Raw genomic sequence first — 21,114 nt, forward strand, 5'->3', positions numbered from 1 at the left:
TTTTCCCCTCTGCCTTCTCTGCAGGCTATTACTGTGACAACCAGCAAGGGCCAGTTATTGATTTCACCCTTTACCCGTGCTCACAAGGCTTTTACTGCCCACAAGGGACGAGCAGGAGCACTCAGTACAGCTGTCCTGCGGGAACGTTTGGGCCAAGGCAAAAACTGAAAGCTGTCAAAGAATGTCAAAGCTGCCCACCAGGAAAATACTGTGAATTCTCTGGACTTGCTGCCCCAACAGGTATAGTGCTGTCTTCTGTGTCTGTTCACGACTACTAGAGTCCTATCGATGGCTGTTGGCTACTGCCAGGGATTGAAGTCAGGACAGTAGAATTCTAATCTCTGCTAAGGTGATCTGTTTCATTTTACTTGTCGAGAACTTTCTGGGGAGAAAAAATATCTCATTTTCTGTGCAAGAATGGAGGGTGGTACTGCAGGAACTTGAAATGTGTGCTTAAGTACTTGCCCAAACACAGGAGGCAGTGCTTGGTCTAAGTGCTTCTCTGTTCTGGAGCTGTTGGTCTGTCATCTGTTACCAGTTCTCCACTCCACATAATTAGAAGCAGCTTCTCTCCTTGGTAGCCAGTTCATCATTAATTTGTAGAGTATGCAGTGACGAAGCACTTTGTCATGGCTAATGATAATATTTCAATCTGTGTTCTGAAATTTGTATTTATGCACCTATTATGCGCTTTTTGTGTATTATTCTGTTTGCTAGGAGACTGTGCTGAGGGATTTTGGTGCAGAATTGGTGCCCGGGTAAGAAATCCTCAAGATAGGGAATCGGGATCTCCTTGTCCTCCTGGTCATTATTGTCCAGAAGGTAGCATACTTTGCTAATGTGTAGTTTTCCTATATAAAGTACGAAGTGATGTTTCCTCACTCCAGTGCAATTTATTTTGCCAGGTGCACCACATCCAATAAAGTGCCCTCCTGGCACCTGGTGTGGCAGTGAAGGCAGTAGGAGTTTGCAGGACTGCCAGCCTTGTCCTGGAGGGTACTATTGCAACAGCTCTGGACAGAGGGCCCCCACGGGACACTGCAGCCCAGGGTAGGTAGAAGAGTGAACGCATTTGTGTACTCTGGAAGGAGAGATGTTCTACAAGAGGTCGTCTTTACTCTTGAAACAATGAGAGTGTGTTCCTGTATTTGCTGCTGCAGGTATTACTGTGTCAGTAGGGCCCAGACCCCAACACCCACTGATGGACTCTCAGGGGCTCCATGTCCAGTCGGTCACTTTTGTCCTCTTGGATCCAGGAGTCCAGAACCATGCCCCACTGGCTCCTACATGCCACAGACCCATGGAGAGAATTGCCATGCTTGCCCTGAGGGTGAATACTGTGTCCCTGGTGCGAAACCAGAGCTGTGTCCCCAGGGTAAGTTAGGGTTCCCCTGCTGGGCCTCATTTTCTTTAGATTTTTCAAAGACTGCTAATTCTGATCAACTCTTTTTTTTTCCAGGGTATTTCTGTCCCAAGGGCACAGCTCTTCCAATAGCTTGTGCAGCAGGGTCATATAACCCCTCACAAAGGCAAGCCAGCTGCCTCCCCTGTCCCCAAGGGTAAGAGTGAGAATGTGACCTTAGTGTTGTATGTAGGAATAAAGTACTATTGGACGTAATGGTTCATCCAGTCACCTTGGAGCAGTGTGCAGTGGGCAAATGACTTACTTTACTACTGAAAAGCACTTGTAACTGACAGGAAGCAGGGCAAGTATTGAACTCAGTTGGCAAAACTGTGTAATTGATTATGGGACCAGGCCAAGTCCTAAATCCACATACAACTACAGTGGAAGGGAATTTAGATGAGAGATCTATTTAAAGCAAGGAAACCATTGGAACTAACTTCTTTCATGTCTGCAGTAATAGATGGTTCCCTTGGCAACAGAGTGGCATAATCCTGATGTAGGGGAAGAGGGTCTTGTGTATCACCTGGTGCTGAGGCTGGCATGTCCTTTGGGGATTCATCTCCAATTACTAACTGGATTTGACCTTGATTAACTGTTACAAGTTGATGATTCGCAGCCTGGATGTGTTATGACTCAAGTTAAGAAAATTACGTCTCTGTGGCTTTTGCAATTATGCCGTCAATTTGGTGTATGAGGAAACAAGTAAGGATGTAGTAATACGCATGAGTAGGTCTCTTTTGAGGTCAATACAGCACAGTGCAGAAACCACATTAGACCAGCTATTGCCACCGTTAAGTCATTATTCAGGTATTTGTGGATAGAATATTGCTAGAGGATTTCTTCCTCCCATTATCCCTTTTCCTTTATCTTTGAACCAGGTTCTTCTGTCCCAAAAATTCCTCTTCTTTTTTGGAGAATGCATGTTCAGCTGGCCACTACTGCCCTACAGGCACCGCTTCTGGGACTCAGTTCCCATGTCCTGAGGGGACTTACAACCCACAGAATGGAAGCAGCCTGGTGTCTCACTGTATCCCCTGTGAACGAGGTAAACAGCAGAGAAGTGTATGTTAGGATGGCGACAGGGCAGCCTGTAGCAATATATTTTGAATGTTCTTGAGATTCAGCAATAGCATTTTGCATGTGTCAGTAGATGAATAACGGGCTACAGCGTCTCACTCCCACTACGTCATATGGAAATGAAGACAGGCAAATATTCAATTGCCTGTTGATCTGAGGGCTTCTAAAGCTGTATTCTGAACAGGACTTGGAAGCACTTGGCAAGGCTCCTTGATTGGAGTCAAGCACTTCAGAGAAAGGTACATTTTAGAGTCAAGAAGTAACTCTTAAAGAGATGTGATATGGAAAAATGTGGGAGAAGATATTTGTCTGGGAGATGGTCATCTCCGTGCTGTCACACATCTGTCACAGATACCTTACAGAATGCTTCATAAACTTGAAAAATAAAGCCATCTTCATGAAAGAAGCTTAGACTGCAAAATGTCACGGTGAGCAGAGGTAGTCAACTGAGATGAAAATCAGAAGCAGTAGAACTATGACGTCCTACTGAGAATTATCTTAAATTACCTAGAGCAAAAGATCATTCTTATTGATTATACTGTCTCCAGGTCTTGAGACAGTATTTGTTGGCAGCACCGCATTGTTCAGTGCAAATGTGATGTTAGCATGAGATTTGTGCCACCTGTAGGTTGGGAATCTCAGCAAAGCCCATCAGCTAGGCCCTCTAGTCTGGGGAGGGGAGAGAGAGGTCAGATTATTCTCCTAGTATGGATATCTGATTGATGATGGTATGAATCACATCATGAGCCTAGATTAATAACTTAGATAATAATTTAATTTCATGAAACCTCCTGTCACTAGACATCATCTGCTGGTCAGTTTGTTTGCCTAAATCATGGAAAGGAAGAGCGTTTTGCACTTCACGTATTTACATGTTTGTCTAGACATGTAGCTTGTCCTCTGACATAACTTCACATTGTTTTCTCCTTGTATTAATGGCAGTGCATTGCTTTCTCAGGGCACTACTGTGCACTCGCGGGGCAGGCAGATGTTACAGGGCCCTGTCTGGCTGGGTTCTACTGCAGTGGAGGCTCTTCTAGTCCAACACCTACAGATGGTCTTCTGGGCAACACATGCCCAAAGGGAACTTACTGCCCGATGGGCACTGCCTTCCCACAGCCATGTCCTCCTGGTTATTACAGCAACTCAACTGGGAATACTGGGATTGAGGACTGTCTTCTGTGTGATGCAGGTACAGTGCTGAGAGAAAGGAAGAGCCGGATTCCAGCCAAACACCAGCATTTCTAGGGCTCCTGAGAAACTTTGTGGTTCTGGAGTACGATGATCGTGCACATCCATTTTCTTGGAGAGAGATATTAAGTAGAACATAGATTAAAAATGCCACTTAACCCTGTAAGAGCATACTAACAGCGAGATGTGCATTTCTGTGCTGTGATCTTTCCACCTTTCCTCTACAGGTCTTCATACTTTGAGACAATATGTAGTGCTGTTTGTTCAGGCATGTAAGCTCTGTACTGCAGCTGTTCTCAGTAAAAATATCTCCAGGAGAATAGATGTGGGTGACATCAAACATTGATGATTGGGTGATTTTTTTTTTTCCCATTTATACTTTCCTGTCTGTCTTGTCTGACCAATGTCATTATGGTGCTTTGGTGGTCCCTCCTTCAGGGTATTTCTGCAGTGGGACTGGACTTCTGTCTCCAACTGGATTATGTGAAGGTGGATTCTACTGCAGTGGAGGAGCTGTTTCTCCTAACCCTCCCAGGGTAAGCTGTTCTTGTGGTGTAAATATGGCAAACGTGGTAACAGAACTGAACACCATTAGATCACCATAGTTCTTTTGCCCCAGCTCAAACTCTAAGTTACTGTGTTATCTTCTGTATTAGGTGCATCTGGTTGATAAACCAGATTGATAGTGAGAGGGGCTAGCGATGGTAAAGTACACCTGACTAAAAATATCTTTATCTTTGCATATTGATGCTGCAAAACAGAGCAGAATGCCACGTCACATAAAAATTACAGAGGTCATTAGCGCATGAGTTGGAATAGAATATTGCATCTGCCAGCCCTCCTCCTAGGCAGAATACACGGAGAATTTTTGCAGGTCATAACGAGACAGTGGGTTTATGCCATGGCTCTCTGAGGACCACAGATGAAGGGGAAAGGGTGATGCCTGCTTCCAAACAGCCAGCCCAGGAGGATTTGTTATGTGCAGAGTTCTAATCTCTTAGCTTGGAAAAGGATGTGTGCAGCCTGAAAGACGAAGCGATGAATGCAGACTTGCACACTGTGTGCCTTCTGCTCTTCACTTGTTAGAATCTGACTGTCCTTTTTGCGAGGCTGCCCTCTGTGCTTGTCAACTGTATAGAAAGACTTTCTGTAACAGTGGTGTTCTCCTTCAAAGACAACAGTCAGTGGAGGACCGTGTCCACCTGGACATTACTGTGTGGTGGGGAGCAGCAGAGCCCAGCCTTGCCCTGCAGGGAGTTACAGCCCATCCTGGAGTATGGCACAGTGTTTGGAGTGCCCAGAAGGTTTTTACTGCGAGGCTGCTTCCACAAACTACACAGATTGCCCTGCAGGTGGGTCTCATTGTACCTACTCACTCGTTCTGGGAACTTTTCAGGATTAGCTGATGCTCTTATAGCTGTTTGGAGTAGATTCAACATTGGACTGTGTTGCATGAGTCACCAATCTCTTCTGCTGGACCTTGGTCAAAGCACTTAACCTCTTTGTGATTCAGTTCCCCTGTCTGAATAGACAGTAACTATGGAGACTTTTAGAACATACTTCAAGACTTATTAAAAAACTGATTGCTGTTAAAAGTATTGCTAATCCTCAACACCCGTCAGCTCCATTTTATGCTGCTAATGTGACAGAGATGTCTTCCAGTCGTGACAAATGGGCCCACTGTCATAGCTTGGCTCCAGTCTTCCTCAGAAACAGATGAAGAGAATTGTGTGTGTACAAGTTGGGAGGTTCTTCTCTGGTTATCACCAGCACGTGCTGATCTTTTTGAAACCTGTCTTTTCTCTCCTAGGTCACTACTGCCCCAGGAATACCAAATTTGCCACTCAGTATCCTTGTCCTCCTGGAACGTACAGTGAAGCTTTAAATATCTGGGATGCTTCCAAGTGCCAGCTGTGTCCTCCTGGAAGGGTCTGTTCCAAGCCAGGCCTAGCAAGACCAGATGGACTGTGTATGCCTGGATGGTTTTGTCCACCTGGATCTGTGTCAAGCAAGCCAATGTTTCCTGGAAATCACTCAGGTATGATGAAGTGTAATAATGATTATTATTGTAGCAGTGGTGTTACAGAGTCACCTAAAGGACTCAGATGACTTGCTTTCTCTTTCTGCTTTCCTTAATTGAGTGCTCTAGTTCTGTTCTTAGCTCTTTAGGTAAGATAGCATTTTTTCTGCTTCAACTCAGCCTCTGTTCTTTCCATCAGTGGACGTGGCAGCTCCAGCTTCTGGATCTTTTGGACGGTGCCAGGCAGGAACCTTTTGTCCTGCTGGATCATTTCTTCCTATTCCCTGCACTCCAGGTAGGAAAAGCATCTTTCTCCCTGCACAAATCGTTTTGTTTTGTACATACTGTCTGCCCTTCTGCCACGATCGCTAGGCAATCCCAGTCTTGTGCTGTTTGTATTTGCATTCTGGTGTCTCTCAAATGGAGGGCTTTGCTTCTGTCCCCTGCATCAGGTTTGTACTGTGCAACTGCAGAGCTATCAGCTCCATCAGGTCCCTGTGAGGCTGGCTTCTACTGCACAGGGGGCTCCATGCTCCCAAACCCCATGGATGGAGCGGTGGGGAACATTTGTCCTCGAGGCCACTTCTGTCCTGCAGGGAGTTCTTCTCCATCTCCGTGTCCCCGAGGTAGGTTTGACAGCAGCTGCTGCGTGCCATCATTTCTCTTACCAGTGCCTAGTGAGCTGCTGAGCTCATCTGAGTCTGTGCCATTGTTTTGCAGCCCCTTGTTATTTTGCACTGAAGCATGCCTTTACATTCCCCGAGGGGCAGCTGCTGTCAGCATGGAATCTTAGCTGCTAATCTGCTGCTGTTGTATCGGAAGCATCAGTCCTAAATTCAGACAGTAATTGCACAACTGCCTCTGGAGCCTCAGTCTGTGGCATACATGCTGCTGTGCAGCTGTCGGGAGGAAGCTCTTTGCTGAGCCTTCCTGAAGGAAAGGTCACACAGCAGTGGTGAGCTGAGCACGTGTAGGAGTCTGTGCTGCCCTCCCTGCAGTCAAAGCTGTCCTTTAACATCGCCATTAATGAGACTGCCAATTAAGTTGAATGAGAAAGGCTTTTAGATGATTGTTGCTTTCCTGGGTTAAATCTGCAGATACATTAAGCACGTGATTGCACTGCTTAGTGTAGACTAGAAAGAAATAGGAATTCACCTCAGCCAGCACCCATGACCAGCCTCCCACAGACCTGTCACACAGGAGCACTGCCCTCTACCAGCAGCCATGCACCAGTTACTCTGCGAGAGCTTTCTCTCCATCCCCACTTCCAACAGTGTCGAGGATGATGTGGGAGCATGTGCTTTTGGTGTCTTTACTTTCAGGCTCCTTCCTGGCTCATCGTGGTGGCCAGTCAGCACAGGACTGCCAGGCCTGCTTCCCAGGGTGGTTCTGTTCTGAGTGCGGCCAGAGCTCCCCTGAAGGTCTGTGTAAGGAGGGGTGGTTCTGCCCGGAGGGCTCTGCGTCTGGGCAGCATTCAGGTAGGAAATCTTAGAGGTCCTTCTTTATCTACAGGAGTTGCAATGGGAAGATGGCTGTAAAATCTGGGACTGGAAGTTACTTTTATAGACTTCTATTTAGATTTTCTACAAAATGTGTTCCGAAAATTCTATCCAGTAACGCAGCTGAAGTAGGGGGTAACTAGAACAGGAAGATGGGCCTTGTTTGCTGGGATTTTACCAGGACAAAAAACGAGCTGAATAAATATCTCCAGAGGTGTTTATTCCTTGTTGTATTTTCAGCTTTGCTAGAAAGAGCTGGTGAGTGAGAACGTGACGTGAGGATGTCTGTTCTCCATTAGATAAGGGTGATATGGGGATACACATTAACTCAAACCCCGCTGTGTCAGACGCATTCAGGCAGCTCTGAAAAGCAACAGTGCGGAGAGGCTGCAGCCAATTTAGCTCTCTGAAAGCTTTGGAGGGCAACAAGTCTGCAGAGCAGTTTGGTTAAAAGCCTGCTTCGGTGATATGTGACGAACCACTGCTTCCACTGCTCAAAGTGCAAAGCAGTGTAAGGAAAGCAAAGCTTTTAACAAACACGGGGCAAGGGGTTGATCTTTATAAATCTGTTTTTTTCCACACTCTTTTCAGTGGTGCCCAGCAAGGCAACAGGCACAGGTCCCTTTCAACCCCTACAGTTCTGTGCGTAAAACACTTCCAATTCCATCTGAATAGGAGCAAAGTCTTTATCTTTAATGTTCCAGTTCTAGATTAGTGGTGATGGTTCCTCCAATGACACTGGTCATGAGCAGAGCAATTATAAGTATTCCTTCTTTATTTCCCTGTAGATTATTTATGTCATGTGGGTCACTATTGCCCCACTGGCAGCCCTGAGCCCATACCCTGCCCCTCTGGAAAATACCAGGACCAGGCTGGTAAAAGCCAGTGTGAAACGTGCCCAGCAGGAATGTAAGTGAAATGGATTTGCTTCTTCGTTTTGATGCTTTCCTTGGAAATCCGCATGTGTATTTCCATCTGCCTTAGGCAGCTGCGCTGTGTGTTGTTTCTTTTGATACACATGGCTGGGTTTTTTCTTCCTGTTTTTGTGTTACTTTTCCCTTTATTATGGCATTTTCTGTACTGCAACCTGTGTTACAGAAGATCCATCCTAGTAGGTGAGTCTTCTGGTAAAGACAGTGTTCCTGACAGGTTCCATCTCAGCTCTCTGTATCATTTCAAGTAATTTGCTTTCCTTTCCTTGTCATCTTAGACTATCGTTGTGCAGAAAGTGTTTCTTAGTCCCTTAGAACAGAGGGAAAGCATGGGCTGAGGCAGTACTTGGATTTCTTTATGTAGGTTCTGTGCCCTAGAAGACCATCCATCCAATCTCCATAACTACTCACATGGAGTGATCAAACCAGTGGTCTGTCCAGCAGGATATTACTGCCCCCCGGGCACAAAAGCTGGCAACCAGTACCCATGCCCAGCAGGGACTTACAGTAACAAAACTGGACTGAGAAATCCTAGAGAGTGCCTGCCTTGTCCCGGAGGCATGTTTTGTGCCAGTGCAGGTAAGGGCCACGTGTGGGTTAAATACAGATCCTAGGCTGTGTTATATCTAGATTTAAGTTCCACTGATAGGTGAAGTTTCCTTCTGTATGCAGTTTTTATGACTTTTAAGTAGTGTTTGCAGTGACCTCTGGGGCCTGTTGAGTACAAATTGTTTATGATCATTATAACGATCTCTGTAAATCCATCTCTTGCAAGTTTAATTAGAGGTAGATAAAGGTGGATTTTTTGGGAAAAAGATTATTGAACCAAAAGCGGAGTTGCTTAGGCTCTAGGATTCATTTGTCCTTGGTTTTCTCTTAGTGGAGAAATAGGTACATGGTCTTGATCAGCATCTTCAGTAAGGTGATCTAGAATGTTTAGGCCCTTAGCTGTCTGGTAATCAGCTGTGTGAGAAAACGTGGAGCCTGCAGATCTAGCTTTTAGATAACAAACGTAATCACAAGCCAGTAGACTCTGAATTCATCGTGGTGACAAGGCTTGTCTGGTTCGTTTAGTCCAGAAGCTGTGAATTATGTAACTCGCTATCTCATTTGACTTTGTATTCCTTCTCTTTAGGACTCGTTTCCCCCAGTGGTCCTTGTTTGCCCGGGTATTACTGCACTTCAAAGGCACACGTACCCAATCCTGCCAACGATGCCACTGGTGGCCTTTGCCCTGCGGGCCATTACTGCCCAGCAGGCAGCAACGAGCCATGGCCGTGTCCCACTGGCAAGTTTTTGCCTCAGTCTGGAATGGTTTACCAGAATGCCTGTCTGCCCTGCCCAGGAGGGAAGTTCTGCCAAGGAGAGGGCTTGATGAGTGTTTCTGGTGTGTATTGACTGGATCGAACATCTCTTTTATTTGGGTGTTTTAATGTTGTCTGGGTGCTCAGCCCTAACGCTGAAGCTTTTCTTTCTGGCAGGATCGTGTTCTGCTGGCTATTTCTGTGACGTTGAATCCACACGGCCAGACCATAAGCAGTGTCCCCCTGGCTTTTACTGTCCCGAAGGCTCTGAATCCCCGGTTCCTTGCAGCCCTGGTCACTTCAACTCTGAGAGAGGAAAGTGGAAATCAGCAGACTGTCAGCTCTGCCCAGCTGGATATTTCTGCAGTGGTGAGTACTGATGTATTTGAGAACTGGGGTTTGCACAATGTAAAGTGAGGCGAGATAGGTACGTTCTACAGCTTTGTTCCTTACAAACTTGTCCTTAGAGGAGGAACCAACTCCTACTGTGCCACACTTCTCATTTGGTAGGACATTCACCAAGCACAAATGCCCCACGTTATTTATCTTCCAACATTGCTGTGGTGTTTTCCATAGCACCCAGAACAGCTCTTGCTATTCTGTGTCGTCTTTGTTGCTTGGCTCAGACACCCTCTCTAGATGTCTTACAAGAATTCAGCCTCTCTGGGAAACAGAACGGCCTGGCAGACAGGTACTTGGTGCTGGCTCACAGCCAGGGGCTCTGCTTTGAGGCAGCTGCTCAGAGGTTCTCACAGTCTGTCTGCACAATATGTGTGTTTACTCCCCCCACAACACTGAATAGTTTGAGGTCACGCTGGTGGTAACAGATTCACCCACCCCTTGCATTAGACAAAGAAGCTTTTCCTTTCTCAGGTGGGAAACTGAAATAGGAGAGAACTGAACTCACACAAGTGTGTACCAGAGCTGGAACCGCAAGTGAGATTTCCAAAAGTACAGTTGCATGCGGAAGCCCACGTTTCCCACAGGCATATAATTCAGAATTGCCTTTCCTTTGTACTAAGATGTTCTTTGTCTGAGGCTGAACTTTGGAGAATGCGTTCTTTCTGATACTGGTGACAGGTAAATGATGAAGGGGGTTGTGCTTTCAGGAGATAAGGGTTTTCTTTTGTCTTTGATCTGAGAAAGGAAAGGCTTTGCTTTCCTGGTTGCAGGACTGGGCAAAATCACTTCCAAAGGACCATGTTCTGTGGGGTACTATCACCTGCCTGGCCAGACTTCAGCTAGTCCCAGTGCCTGTCACTGCCCATGAGGCTTTTAGTGTCCCACAGGATCTGCCTTCCCCGTGCCCTGTGAGAATGGGTCTTCTCAGTTGTGGGAGGGGAAGGACTTAGGTAATCTTGGCCCAGCCTAACAAAAGCGGGGCTGTGTATTGTGATAAAAATGGATTTCGTGTCACTGAGAGCTGAGTCTTACTGAGACTTATCAGGACAAGAAGGATTTTGAATGCCACAGCTTCCATATTTCTGTTAAGGTTCTCTTAAGTCAGTGTTGGATTATGGAACTAGGCAGACAGATGCATCAGTATCTGCCAAGAGTGGAAGCCAAAGCAGGGTTCTAAGACTATGAAGTTGCTGTTGAACGAGTAGGCTGAAGCCAAATCTTTCTCCTCTCTGGGGCAAAGAAACTTAATGCCCAGGAAAATACGAGGTAGCCAATCCTGTCTAGCAGCTTGTGCATGCTACAAAAAAACACGGGAAAAACAGCTGCACAGACGTGATTCTGTTCCCTTGATGGGATTACTCGAATAAAACTTTAGACAGCTCCTTTGTAGACATCTGTACCTGAGCTAGTTTTTTGTACTCCCTCTGTAGTCAGTGGCAAGAGGCACTTCAGGGGTGCAATTTATCTCTTTTATTTCAGTTGTCTGCCTTAGGATGAGATGAATTGTACTTGAAGCACGGTTCCTCTGGAAGTGCTGTTTCTCTCCAGTTACTGCAAAACGAATCTGAACGACTACATCACAAGCACACACAGTGAATCCCATGTCCTGGGTTTAGCTTGAATATGTTGATGGAGAATGACATTGCTTGTCACGTCTTGTAATGTTTCCTGAGCAAGATGCTACTTTTTGTATCCTAGGTTCTGGAACACATACTCCTGAGCTGTGCCCTGCTGGGTATTTCTGTCTGGCAGGTACCAACTTCAGTACAGAGCATCCATGTCCAAAGGGTACCTTTGGCCCCAGGACTGGTGCCACTAGTGACTCTGACTGTGAGCCCTGCCCAGCAGGTAAGCAGGGATTTGGCACAAAAAACCTGAGGGCATACATGGAAAGGCTGAGAAAAATATGACTTCTCCCTTCAGATTATTAAGTCCTTCACCTATCTTCTGTGCTGACCATCTCAATGAGATCGCTTTTCTGTTCATTTTAGGCATGTATTGCTCAGCACCAGGTCTTTCACAGCCTTCTGGATTTTGCTATTCAGGTTATCATTGTGCCAAGGGAGCCATCAGCCCAACCCCCTTCAAACACAGGGTGAGTGAGCGCTGGCAAACAGCAGAGCAGACCTTGTGTCCTGGGGATGAGGACTGGATTCTCACAATGTCATGGCTCCTGGTGTCATGTTTTTCCAAGTCTTAGTGCCTTGCACAGGGTTGCTCTTGCCTGCTGGCTGCTGACCTTGGTAGCTGCTCAGATGGACTGACGTGCTGCTCTGAATGTCTGCTGGAATATGTTGTGGCCTGTTAACAAGTTATGGCTGGACATCCATTTCTGGAGATACCCCTTGAGTGTGCCTGTCTCAGGACTCTTCCACGTGATGAGAGCAGTGACTGGGTAGCTGTGGCTCAGCAACCAGCACTTCCAGTGCCCCTTCTATGCCAGCTGTGGTCTTCATTTAGTTTCAGTGGCAGAAAACCTGAAGGATTCAGCTTGTGTGCCCTTTCCAGAACCTGTCTCTGTAGTATTTTGTGCCAAATCTTGTTTTGATAACATTTTTCTTTTCTCTTTTTGTTTGTTTGTTTCTTTCTTTTTCTTCACGCAGGTGGAATTTGCTGGCCTCGCGTTGCCTGGTAATGATATCTGTCCTGCAGGGCATTTCTGCCCCAATGGAACTGGGAATCCCATGCCCTGCCCTCCTGGGTCTTTTTCTGCTGCCAGGGGCCTGCAGGCAGAAGAGCAGTGCCAGCCGTGCCCCGCTGGACGATATTGCAGCAGGGCAGGATTGTTTGATCTGGCTCAGACATCGCTGTGTAATGCAGGGTGCGGTGAGGCTGTCACTTGTTAGTGGGAAAATACAGCTGACAGGATTACTATATAGGCTAGAGCACAGGGGCATCCAAACTAAACACTGGGCCTGAGTATATCTTGCCCAATCCCTTGTGTGCAAATATTTATAGTCAAGAATATCTGAACTGCAGAGAGTTTGCTCTGAGCCCTCTAAGTTACAGGCTGCTCTACAGCATCTGCTTGGTGGTCCTGGCATGTGTTTCACAGCCACTTCTTCTCCCTCTATGCTTGCCTCACATTCTGCCCCAGCCTTCTACATAGTCTTTCACTGCTTTTACTGTAGGTTTAATTAATTACAAGTCCTTTATTTATCATAAACACGGTTGCTGAGAATTTGCATCCTTTTTCCCTTCTGTTTTCTCTCTGCTCCCACCAGGTGGTGCAATAAGCAGTGACAAGGTAGCAGTGCTGGCCTGCATCAGCCAAACAGCAAAGTGTTGTCAGCAGTATTTGCCCATCTCATGAGTGCGCCTTGTAGCAAGAGACCACAGAAACTCAGTTCCTTTAATCTGTGAAAGGGAAGCCTAGAAGTGATCTCCGTGTAGTGCGTGTAACAGGAGTTAGTAGGGAAAGATTTGAGAGCTAACAGCTCTTGAATCTGCTAGAGAAAATCACAACTGCTGCTCAGTATAGCAGGCCTTGCTTCTGAGTAAATGAATGGTGACAGGCAGCTTTGCTGTCCTTTTGCTTGATGCTGCTCCTCTTGCAGTCAGTCATGGCCTTAAGGACTGTGAATTGCTTCTTCTTTAGAAGCTGCATCCACAGCACGCGGTGGGATCATGGCTTTCATTTCCTTGCTGCTTAGTTTTTAAAAATGGTAATTTTTTTTTGTATTTCCCCATCCTTACTTATTTTGAGGGGAATGGTAAAGGGAAGAGTAACATAGAAATAGGTGACATTAAAGCAGAGGCCAATGAGAGGATTGAAAACAAAAGGAAACTAAGCAAAAACAGCAGGAACTGAGCGCTTGGGCTTTCTGCCTTGAAGTGAACAAAAAACTTAATTTTTAAGGACTTTTTTTTTTTTTTTTACCAGAATGAGAATACTTTCCAGACAGCTGAGTGAGCAGGGGAAGAAAAAAAGAAAAAGAGGATTATACAAGAGTTTTCAAATGGGTAGTAAATTGCTAGGTCAGGACATGGGAGGAATGATTGTTAGCCCAACTGAAATAAAAACATTTTTAAGGGCCTTTAACTTGGTGACCTTTGGTTAGTGCTCCCCACATCTGTTGTTTCTGTGGGCCCGTGGTTCCAGGACAGAATTCTCTCCTTATAGGTACGTTTGTCTGGAAGGAAGCTCTGCTCCCTGCCCTTCTGATGGGGTTCATGGATACAGATGTCCTAGTGGCTTCTACTGTCCTGCTGGCACTGGGCTAGAACTGCCCTGTGAGCCTGGCACCTTCAGCCCTATGCCAGGGGCGAGTGCTTGCCTCCCTTGCCCAGCTGGAATGACCTGCAGCCATGCAGCCACTGCAGAACCACTCAGCTGCCCCAGAGGTAAGCAGTACATATGTGCCACAAAACCCCTGGCGTGCTATCAGAGGTGCGATGGGTGCCTGCACACGTCTTTCTGTCTGACCCTAGCAGTGTCTTGCTCTGGGGAATGGGGTATTTGCAGTTGGATAGAGCAAGTTTGGCATTCCTGCTTTATTAATCCTTTTTTTTTCTGAGCAGTGCCTCATTCAGCTCTCTCAATGTACAGGTTACTATTGTCCAGCTCGGACTGCTGCTCCCATGCCGTGTCCTGAGGGGACACTGAATACCATGGAGGGGGCATTGGCCCCCACTGCCTGCAAGCTGTGTCCAGTGGGCAGGTACTGCAGAGGAGATGCTAACTGGGAACCTGATGGTGAGTTTGATTAATAGCTCTTCTTTCTGTCCATTTAAATACCTCACCGACTCTGTTTTCATGTTTGTGCAGAGTAGCTCTTGCTTGGCTAAAATGCAAAGGTTAGACATAGGAGGAGAAGAAAGGCAGAACTCTTTCCACAGAAAGAAGTTTTTCCACAGAATCTGCAAACAAGTTAGAGACTTAGGAATAGTTTAAAAAAAAAATAAGTAAAAATACAAGATGAGGTCAGTGCATGTAAAGATAGGAGGTGATAGAGGCCGCGGGTGGTGGGGAAGAGGAGAAGCAAACGAAATGTAGATCGTGCAGGGTATCAGTAGAGCTATAAAATGGGCCAAGGATGGGATCCAGCTTCTCTTTTCTGATTTATCTGCCAACTTCTGAGGGTTTAAGGAGATGCTTCCATCCTTTCTGGTGACCGTTTCTTTACCCTTTCTGCTCTCCCATGGCAGGTCTGTGTGCAGCTGGGTACTACTGTGAAGGAGGAGCCACTGATGCTGTTCCACGTGGGACGCCAGCATTCCCACTCAGTGGGCCCTGCCCACTTGGACACTATTGTCCCGAGGGCACTCCTTTCCCAGTCGCCTGCCCAGCTGGGACCCTGAACAACAGCACAGGTGAGTGTGACTTCACCAACAGGTTACTCCTTTGGTCCACAGCAATGGAGGCTTCGCTACTGGTGACCAAGGCGAGAGGTTTTCCCTTTGCCACTGAAAGATGTTTGTACACTCAGCCAAGGCTAAGTGATGACCATGTGTTTTTGGTGCAAATAGATGCTTACGCCGCTGTGACTGACCTAGGGATGCTTCCATGTTTTCTGTCACTGACTTTGAGTTCTGTTTTCATCCTCAGGTGGTACCTCTCTGGAGAGCTGTGTGCCATGCTATCCTGGGTCTTTCTGCGCTGGCGTTGGTTTGAGTTCTCCAACAGGACCTTGTACTGAGGGATTTTACTGCCCAGCAAACTTCAGCTCCTTCAGCCCCACAGCATTTATCTGCCCTAAGGTACTGCTTAGTGACATCAGGGCAGTGAAAGAGGTGGGTCAGCTCTGGGCAGGTGTTTTCCTTTGTGGTAAAGCCTCCTACAGGCCTGATTGAAACGTTGATTATATCCACAGGGAATATTGCTTTGGTAATGCTGGGATTCACCCTTTACACAGACCCTAAGTTTATCACAGTCTCCATGGAATCCTCCTTCTTTATCATTGCCAGGGTCATTTCTGCCAGTCAGGAGCAGCCCACCCAACGCCGTGCCCTGCTGGGCAATACCAGCCAGCCAAGGGCTCTGCATCCTGCATTCCGTGCCAGAGAGGATTCTACTGCCAGGAGCTGGTGGCTGGAGACCCCAGGAGCTGCCCACCACATGCTTACTGTCCTACAGGTACACTGAAACTGGCACATGAGCTGTGCCAAGGACTCAAACCTTGTGTGCCTCATTGTCATGCCAGAGTTGGACAGACTTAATATCATTGCTGTAGGCCAGGGAATGAGGAACTGGCAGCAAACCTTGCACTGTGCTGTCTTGCTTCTTGGGAGAGGCATTTGTTACTCTGATACGGCTCTAGGGTCATGTCAGATTATAAGGTCTTCCTAGGATGTTCTGTTTTTCTCTGTGTTCTCCCTGTCAGGCACACAGTTTCCTCAGACATGTCCTGAAGGCACCTTTACTCCTCCAAACATGACTGGCCTCTGGAATGAGAAGCAATGCCTGCCTTGCTTACCTGGTCACTACTGCAGGTAATGACCATTCATTTCTATCTGGCATTTTTTCCACTACGTCCTAAGCAGCTCGTCCTTGTTTTATGCTGGTAAGTCAACACTAAATTCTTCCCAGCTTGTCTACAACTTCTGTCTTAAAGAAAATAAGTGTAACCCCAGACACAGCTTTTGGGTACAGAGCTATGAACTTGGAGAGCTATTGCAAAGCAGTCTGACATTGTCACGATATTATAAAGGAGCATCTAAAAGAGATAGGCAGTGACTGTGAAAACATGAAAATAATCCAGAAAATTCAGCCCAGTGGAAAGTTGTTTGCAATTCCATCTAAAGCAGTTTGCCCCCATGTTCATGGAATTTGAACTTAAAAGCGTTTGGCTTGCTTCAGTCATCTATATGTTTTCCTAAGTGGAAAAAATGGGTCTATTTTTCTCTCTCTTATCAGTGTAACAACTACTCTGCTTCTGCACCAAATCTTTATCAGCAGGTCTCATGTAAATTCTTCCGGTTCTCTCTGCTCCAGGCATGGACAGCTAGTGGGGAAGTGTGCTGCTGGGTACTTCTGCCTTGCTGGGAGCTCTCAGGCCACTCCACAGGGCCCTGGCTTTTCCTGGCGCTTTCCATCTGGATGCCAATGGGGTCAGGCATGTGCTGGGCTGTGTCCTGCAGGTAAGTGAGAATCTTGGGAGTGTAGTAAGCGTATGTAGAGAGTTGCTTCTAACCAAGTAGAGAGTAACTATGATCTTGTATACTATATTATGATACCCACTTAGAGGTTGTCATGCTCATTGGCATCGTCTGCTTTTATGTTTTTTGACCAAAGAAGTTTTCCTGACTAAATATGCCACCTTAAATTTGTGGTGCCAATCTGCTGGTCCAGAAAAATCTGAAGGCTGTTGATTTGGCTGTCGATATGCACAGAATCCCAATAGCTGTGTAGATGTTAATCCTATGACAGGAGATGATTGCTGAATCATTACTCCCATTAGAAGGCTTCTGTATTTTACTTTCATCCCTTTCCCCATCTATTTCTGCAGGTTTCTACTGCCTGGAGGGATCTGAGTTACCTATACCGTGTCCTGCCAATACTATTAGGGATGTTCCCGGGGCTGGGCAGAGGGAAGACTGCCTGCCCTGTCCACCAGGCCACTGGTGCAAAGCAGGTTGGAGTCCGGGAGAATAGTGAGGGGAGGGAATGAGGGTTTCTTCTCATGAGCATTGTGTGTATCCCTGACTCTGGCCAGGCTAACTTTAGTATCAGACACTGCACTGTAGGACAAACTGTCTGTGAGTTCTGGAGTCAAAGCCAGTCTCCAAATACCTCTGTGTTCCACCTGCCAAAGGAAGGACTTGAATTGTCTTTGTTTCTTGAATTGTGGGCGTCAATTGTACTCATACATGCAGCGGTTTAGGAAGGACCCGGGTAGGATGCAGAAGAAAGGTGCTGCAATCACAGTGAAGAGGTGGCTCTTTAAAGCTGAATTTTCTGTTTGTTAGGGGACTCAGAGGCCTACCTGTGTCCTTCAGGACACTATTGCTTTGGAGGTAATGGCAGTGACCAGGACAGTCTGGCACCTCAGAAATGCCCTCCGCATACTTACCGCAAGCAGCCGGGAGCTCAGAGCCTGACAGATTGCCAGCCGTGTCCTCCGGGCTATCACTGCCCTGTATCAGGTAAGCACCAGGTGAAATCAAACGCTTTCCCACCACTGGAGCTGATTACAAAACTCCCTGAGATGAGATAGGAAGGGAGGGGTAGCATTCACGGTGTGCTTAGAGCTCTTCTCTAAAACCCCTCCTGGCCCTTCAGCCTCCCTTTCTTCATTTCTTTTCTTCTCTTCCTAACAGGTCTAACCAGTTTTGAGGATTATCCATGCCCACTGGGATACTGGTGTCCTGGTAAAGGGGATGCTTTCTTTTGTCCACCTGGCACTTCCAGAGTACAGCCTGGTGCAAAATCATTGGAAGAGTGTGATCCCTGCTCACCAGGGTACTACTGCCCAGACCCAGCACAGACAGGGCTGCCTAACACCCAAGGAGTACCCTGTGAACCTGGCTATGAATGCCCAGCAGGTGACACGATCGTGTTCTTTTGTTTCTTTATTTCCAGCTGTTTAAGCCGAGGAAAGTGAACGGTGCACAGCAGAGCCATGGCATATAGCAATGATTTGAGCCCCATTCTTGCAGCAGCCCTTGGTGGAAATGGCCACTGGTTGGAGTGGCTTTAGAAGTGGAACCTCAAGCCTTTTCCTGGCATTTTGGCCTTTGAAATCCCCTCTCCTCTTTCTCTGGCTTCCCTTCCCGTTCTCAGTTAGCTGAGGTTCCATGAAGAGGTGGTCTGAGCCTCTGAGCTTAACAGCAAATTGGTTCTCAGTGGATCTATGTCCTTTTGTGAGCAAGAGGAAAGGTGGAGTTTTGATGGACGGTAACATTTAGTGAAGCCCTCTTGCTCAGTCTCCCCAGCACGTGCTCTCCTGTTCTGAGAACGTCACATAAATCAATCTCTAGTTCCTCTTTTTCACCAGGTTCAGTAAATCCAAAGCCTTGCAGGCCTGGCTCATACTGCGGTGCTCGCACAGCCGTGCCCTCCATGTGCCCTGCTGGGTATTACTGTCCCGAAGGCTCATCAACATACAATAGCCCTGAGCAGCTGTGAGTACTTAGCATGGCTGGTGGAGCCAGCTTTAAGGGGGGTGGTTTTTTTTTTTAAACTCTGAATGTTGTGAAATCTGTCTGTGATAAAACCCGAGTTACTGCTTCAGCAGCAGACTTTCTGCGTTGTACAAAAGCAAAGGTATCTTCCTAATCACAGCTGTGGATTTGGTGGCTGCTGAGGCTGCGTAGGATGGGTTATGAGTTGTGCTAGTCAGCCTGAGCCTGGAACCAGACGAGAATCATTTTTAATTTTGCACTGGTGGTTGATTCCAGAAGTCAGACCGTTTTCAGAGAGTTTTCTTCCCTCCTCTTCCCTGTTCTGCCTTCCAGATGTGTGTTTCCCTATTACTGTCCCCTGGGCAGTGCCCGCCCACTGCCTTGTGAAGGAGGATACATGGCCCTCAGCTCCCCTGGGCCAAGGGATTCCTTTGAGAAATTCTGCAGAATCTGCGACGCAGGCAGCTATCGTAATGACTCTTTCATCTCTGCACCCTGTCAGCCCTGCCCGGCAGGCTTCATCTGCCCACAAGGTAAATGCTGCTGCTATGGAAAAGTTGTGCAAGAAAGAGCTTCAGTGGTAACCAGAAAGTTCTCAGCTCTGTATGGGCGAAGCTCTCGATCCTCTGTGGTTTTAAATCCCTGATGTGCGTTGTCACGTTAGTTGGTAGGTTGTCAGAGATGAGAGAAATACGTCGAAGATGGTTTGGACCTTGGTGTCCTTTCTCTCAAGGGATGACTTTGGTGGCCCCCGCGAGCACTGTTTCCTCTAATTCTGTGACTCAGCTGTGAGGCCAGGAGTTAATATGTTGAAGTGTGAACGTGGGTGTTCAAACCTTGCTGCGTGACAGCCGGTGTTGCACGGATCCTGCTGGGTTAGGAGGCAGGAGGAATCACTTTACAAGCCTTTGAAGGTCTCCACTGATTGGGCTCCTCTGTTAAGTTCAGTAATGTGTGATCTGGTGCTGTAAAGCTTGGGGGAGATCGTGGCTACCCACTCGAGCCACTGGATTTGTCCAGTCAAGTAACTGGGAGAAATGAATTGAGACACTTAAGTATGAATAAGTTAATTTAGAAAATGTTGAATGTTGGTTAATGTCACATATACATACGTGTGTGTGTTTATACATATTCCCACGTACATATATAAAGGTGCAGGTATAACTGGAATAAATAAGTGACTTTCTGACTGTCTTAACACTTGCTCAGTTCTGTAAGCAGTGTCTGTGTCTGAGACAGCCCCACCACTTTCTCTAGGCAGTGAGACTTACCACAAGAAGCCTTGTCCCATTGGCTATTACTGCCCTTCCCTGACATCTGCCCCTCTTCCCTGTCCCCCGGGGACCCGTGGGAGCAGCAACTTGGCCAAGCACATAGAGGACTGTCAGGCCTGTCCTGCTGGCACCTTCAATCACCTTCCTGCTCAGGCTTCCTGCTTTCCCTGTGGCAGCTCCTCTTCATCACAGCCGGGTGAGTTACTGGTTTTGAGTGAAACTTTGCCTGCAGTTAAGAGAGAGCATAAAAAGAAAATTACCTACAAATGTGATTTTCTCACATGCTTTCCCAATGGACTGCAAGCCCTGGGACCTTCATGATGCCATGTGTGCTAACAACACCCATCTGCTCTTCTACTGTCCTGCTTAGAGGATGGAAGATTCCGTTTTCAAAGTTCTATTTTGTTCTCTTAACGCTCTGTTAGTTTTAATCTCAGCTCCTTCAAAGGAAGGAAGAGATGAGCAGCCCTACTAATTCTTGCTCTGTCATTGCCTTGAAAGCAGTGGAGTACTTTTGCTTTGAATTGCAGAACTTGCAGTAAGAGTGTAGCTGTGATTTTTGAGACAAAACTGGATGGTGTAACCATGTCCAGCTGAGACTGGTAAAGCAGGAAAAGACTGGAAAAGGAGAGGGCAAGAAGCTAAGTACAGTAGAGAGTGTAGTACTCTTCCAACATTTCAAGTGAAGGGGATTTAATAGTAGCTAAGACACAAAGCCACTGCAAAGAGGGGCTCAGCAGCCTTGACTGACTGAGTCCTTATCCTATCCAGTGACTTAACATATCAGTTAACAGAGGGTTTGTCAAAAGGCCACTGCTGCAAATTCCCAGCTGGGCCTTTCTGCATTTCTTTCTAAATGGATACTTTGGAAGTGGTGTAACAATTGAGTTGATAGAGCAAAAGGCAGGTTGGCTCCAGCTAGCTTTCCTGCTGGCTCAGTTCTGCTG

At 46.8% G+C, this 21,114-nt stretch overlaps 1 protein-coding gene across 14 annotated transcripts in view; it reads left to right on the forward strand.

Annotated features, from left to right (window-relative positions):
* LOC110387723 (zonadhesin-like) overlaps positions 1-21,114 on the forward strand; it is a 113,412-nt gene that overhangs the window by 22,006 nt on the left and 70,292 nt on the right. For all 14 annotated transcript variants that reach the window (XM_021376207.1, XM_021376205.1, XM_021376210.1 and 11 more), the window contains 33 exons: positions 25-240; positions 718-822; positions 906-1,050; positions 1,161-1,375; positions 1,460-1,559; positions 2,284-2,450; positions 3,441-3,674; positions 4,112-4,209; positions 4,848-5,025; positions 5,484-5,711; positions 5,893-5,988; positions 6,146-6,319; positions 7,016-7,171; positions 7,981-8,101; positions 8,489-8,703; positions 9,260-9,511; positions 9,606-9,797; positions 11,529-11,678; positions 11,822-11,925; positions 12,434-12,651; positions 13,954-14,174; positions 14,380-14,526; positions 14,979-15,143; positions 15,379-15,530; positions 15,738-15,906; positions 16,154-16,262; positions 16,765-16,910; positions 17,279-17,404; positions 17,739-17,915; positions 18,090-18,314; positions 18,767-18,893; positions 19,227-19,426; positions 20,151-20,363. In XM_021376207.1, the coding sequence (XP_021231882.1) occupies positions 25-240; positions 718-822; positions 906-1,050; positions 1,161-1,375; positions 1,460-1,559; positions 2,284-2,450; positions 3,441-3,674; positions 4,112-4,209; positions 4,848-5,025; positions 5,484-5,711; positions 5,893-5,988; positions 6,146-6,319; positions 7,016-7,171; positions 7,981-8,101; positions 8,489-8,703; positions 9,260-9,511; positions 9,606-9,797; positions 11,529-11,678; positions 11,822-11,925; positions 12,434-12,651; positions 13,954-14,174; positions 14,380-14,526; positions 14,979-15,143; positions 15,379-15,530; positions 15,738-15,906; positions 16,154-16,262; positions 16,765-16,910; positions 17,279-17,404; positions 17,739-17,915; positions 18,090-18,314; positions 18,767-18,893; positions 19,227-19,426; positions 20,151-20,363 (5,541 nt within the window). The remainder of the gene's footprint in view (positions 1-24; positions 241-717; positions 823-905; positions 1,051-1,160; positions 1,376-1,459; positions 1,560-2,283; positions 2,451-3,440; positions 3,675-4,111; positions 4,210-4,847; positions 5,026-5,483; positions 5,712-5,892; positions 5,989-6,145; positions 6,320-7,015; positions 7,172-7,980; positions 8,102-8,488; positions 8,704-9,259; positions 9,512-9,605; positions 9,798-11,528; positions 11,679-11,821; positions 11,926-12,433; positions 12,652-13,953; positions 14,175-14,379; positions 14,527-14,978; positions 15,144-15,378; positions 15,531-15,737; positions 15,907-16,153; positions 16,263-16,764; positions 16,911-17,278; positions 17,405-17,738; positions 17,916-18,089; positions 18,315-18,766; positions 18,894-19,226; positions 19,427-20,150; positions 20,364-21,114) is intronic.

Source organism: Numida meleagris, chromosome 23 (genome assembly GCF_002078875.1).
Source record: "Numida meleagris isolate 19003 breed g44 Domestic line chromosome 23, NumMel1.0, whole genome shotgun sequence".
Taxonomy (NCBI): domain Eukaryota; kingdom Metazoa; phylum Chordata; class Aves; order Galliformes; family Numididae; genus Numida; species Numida meleagris.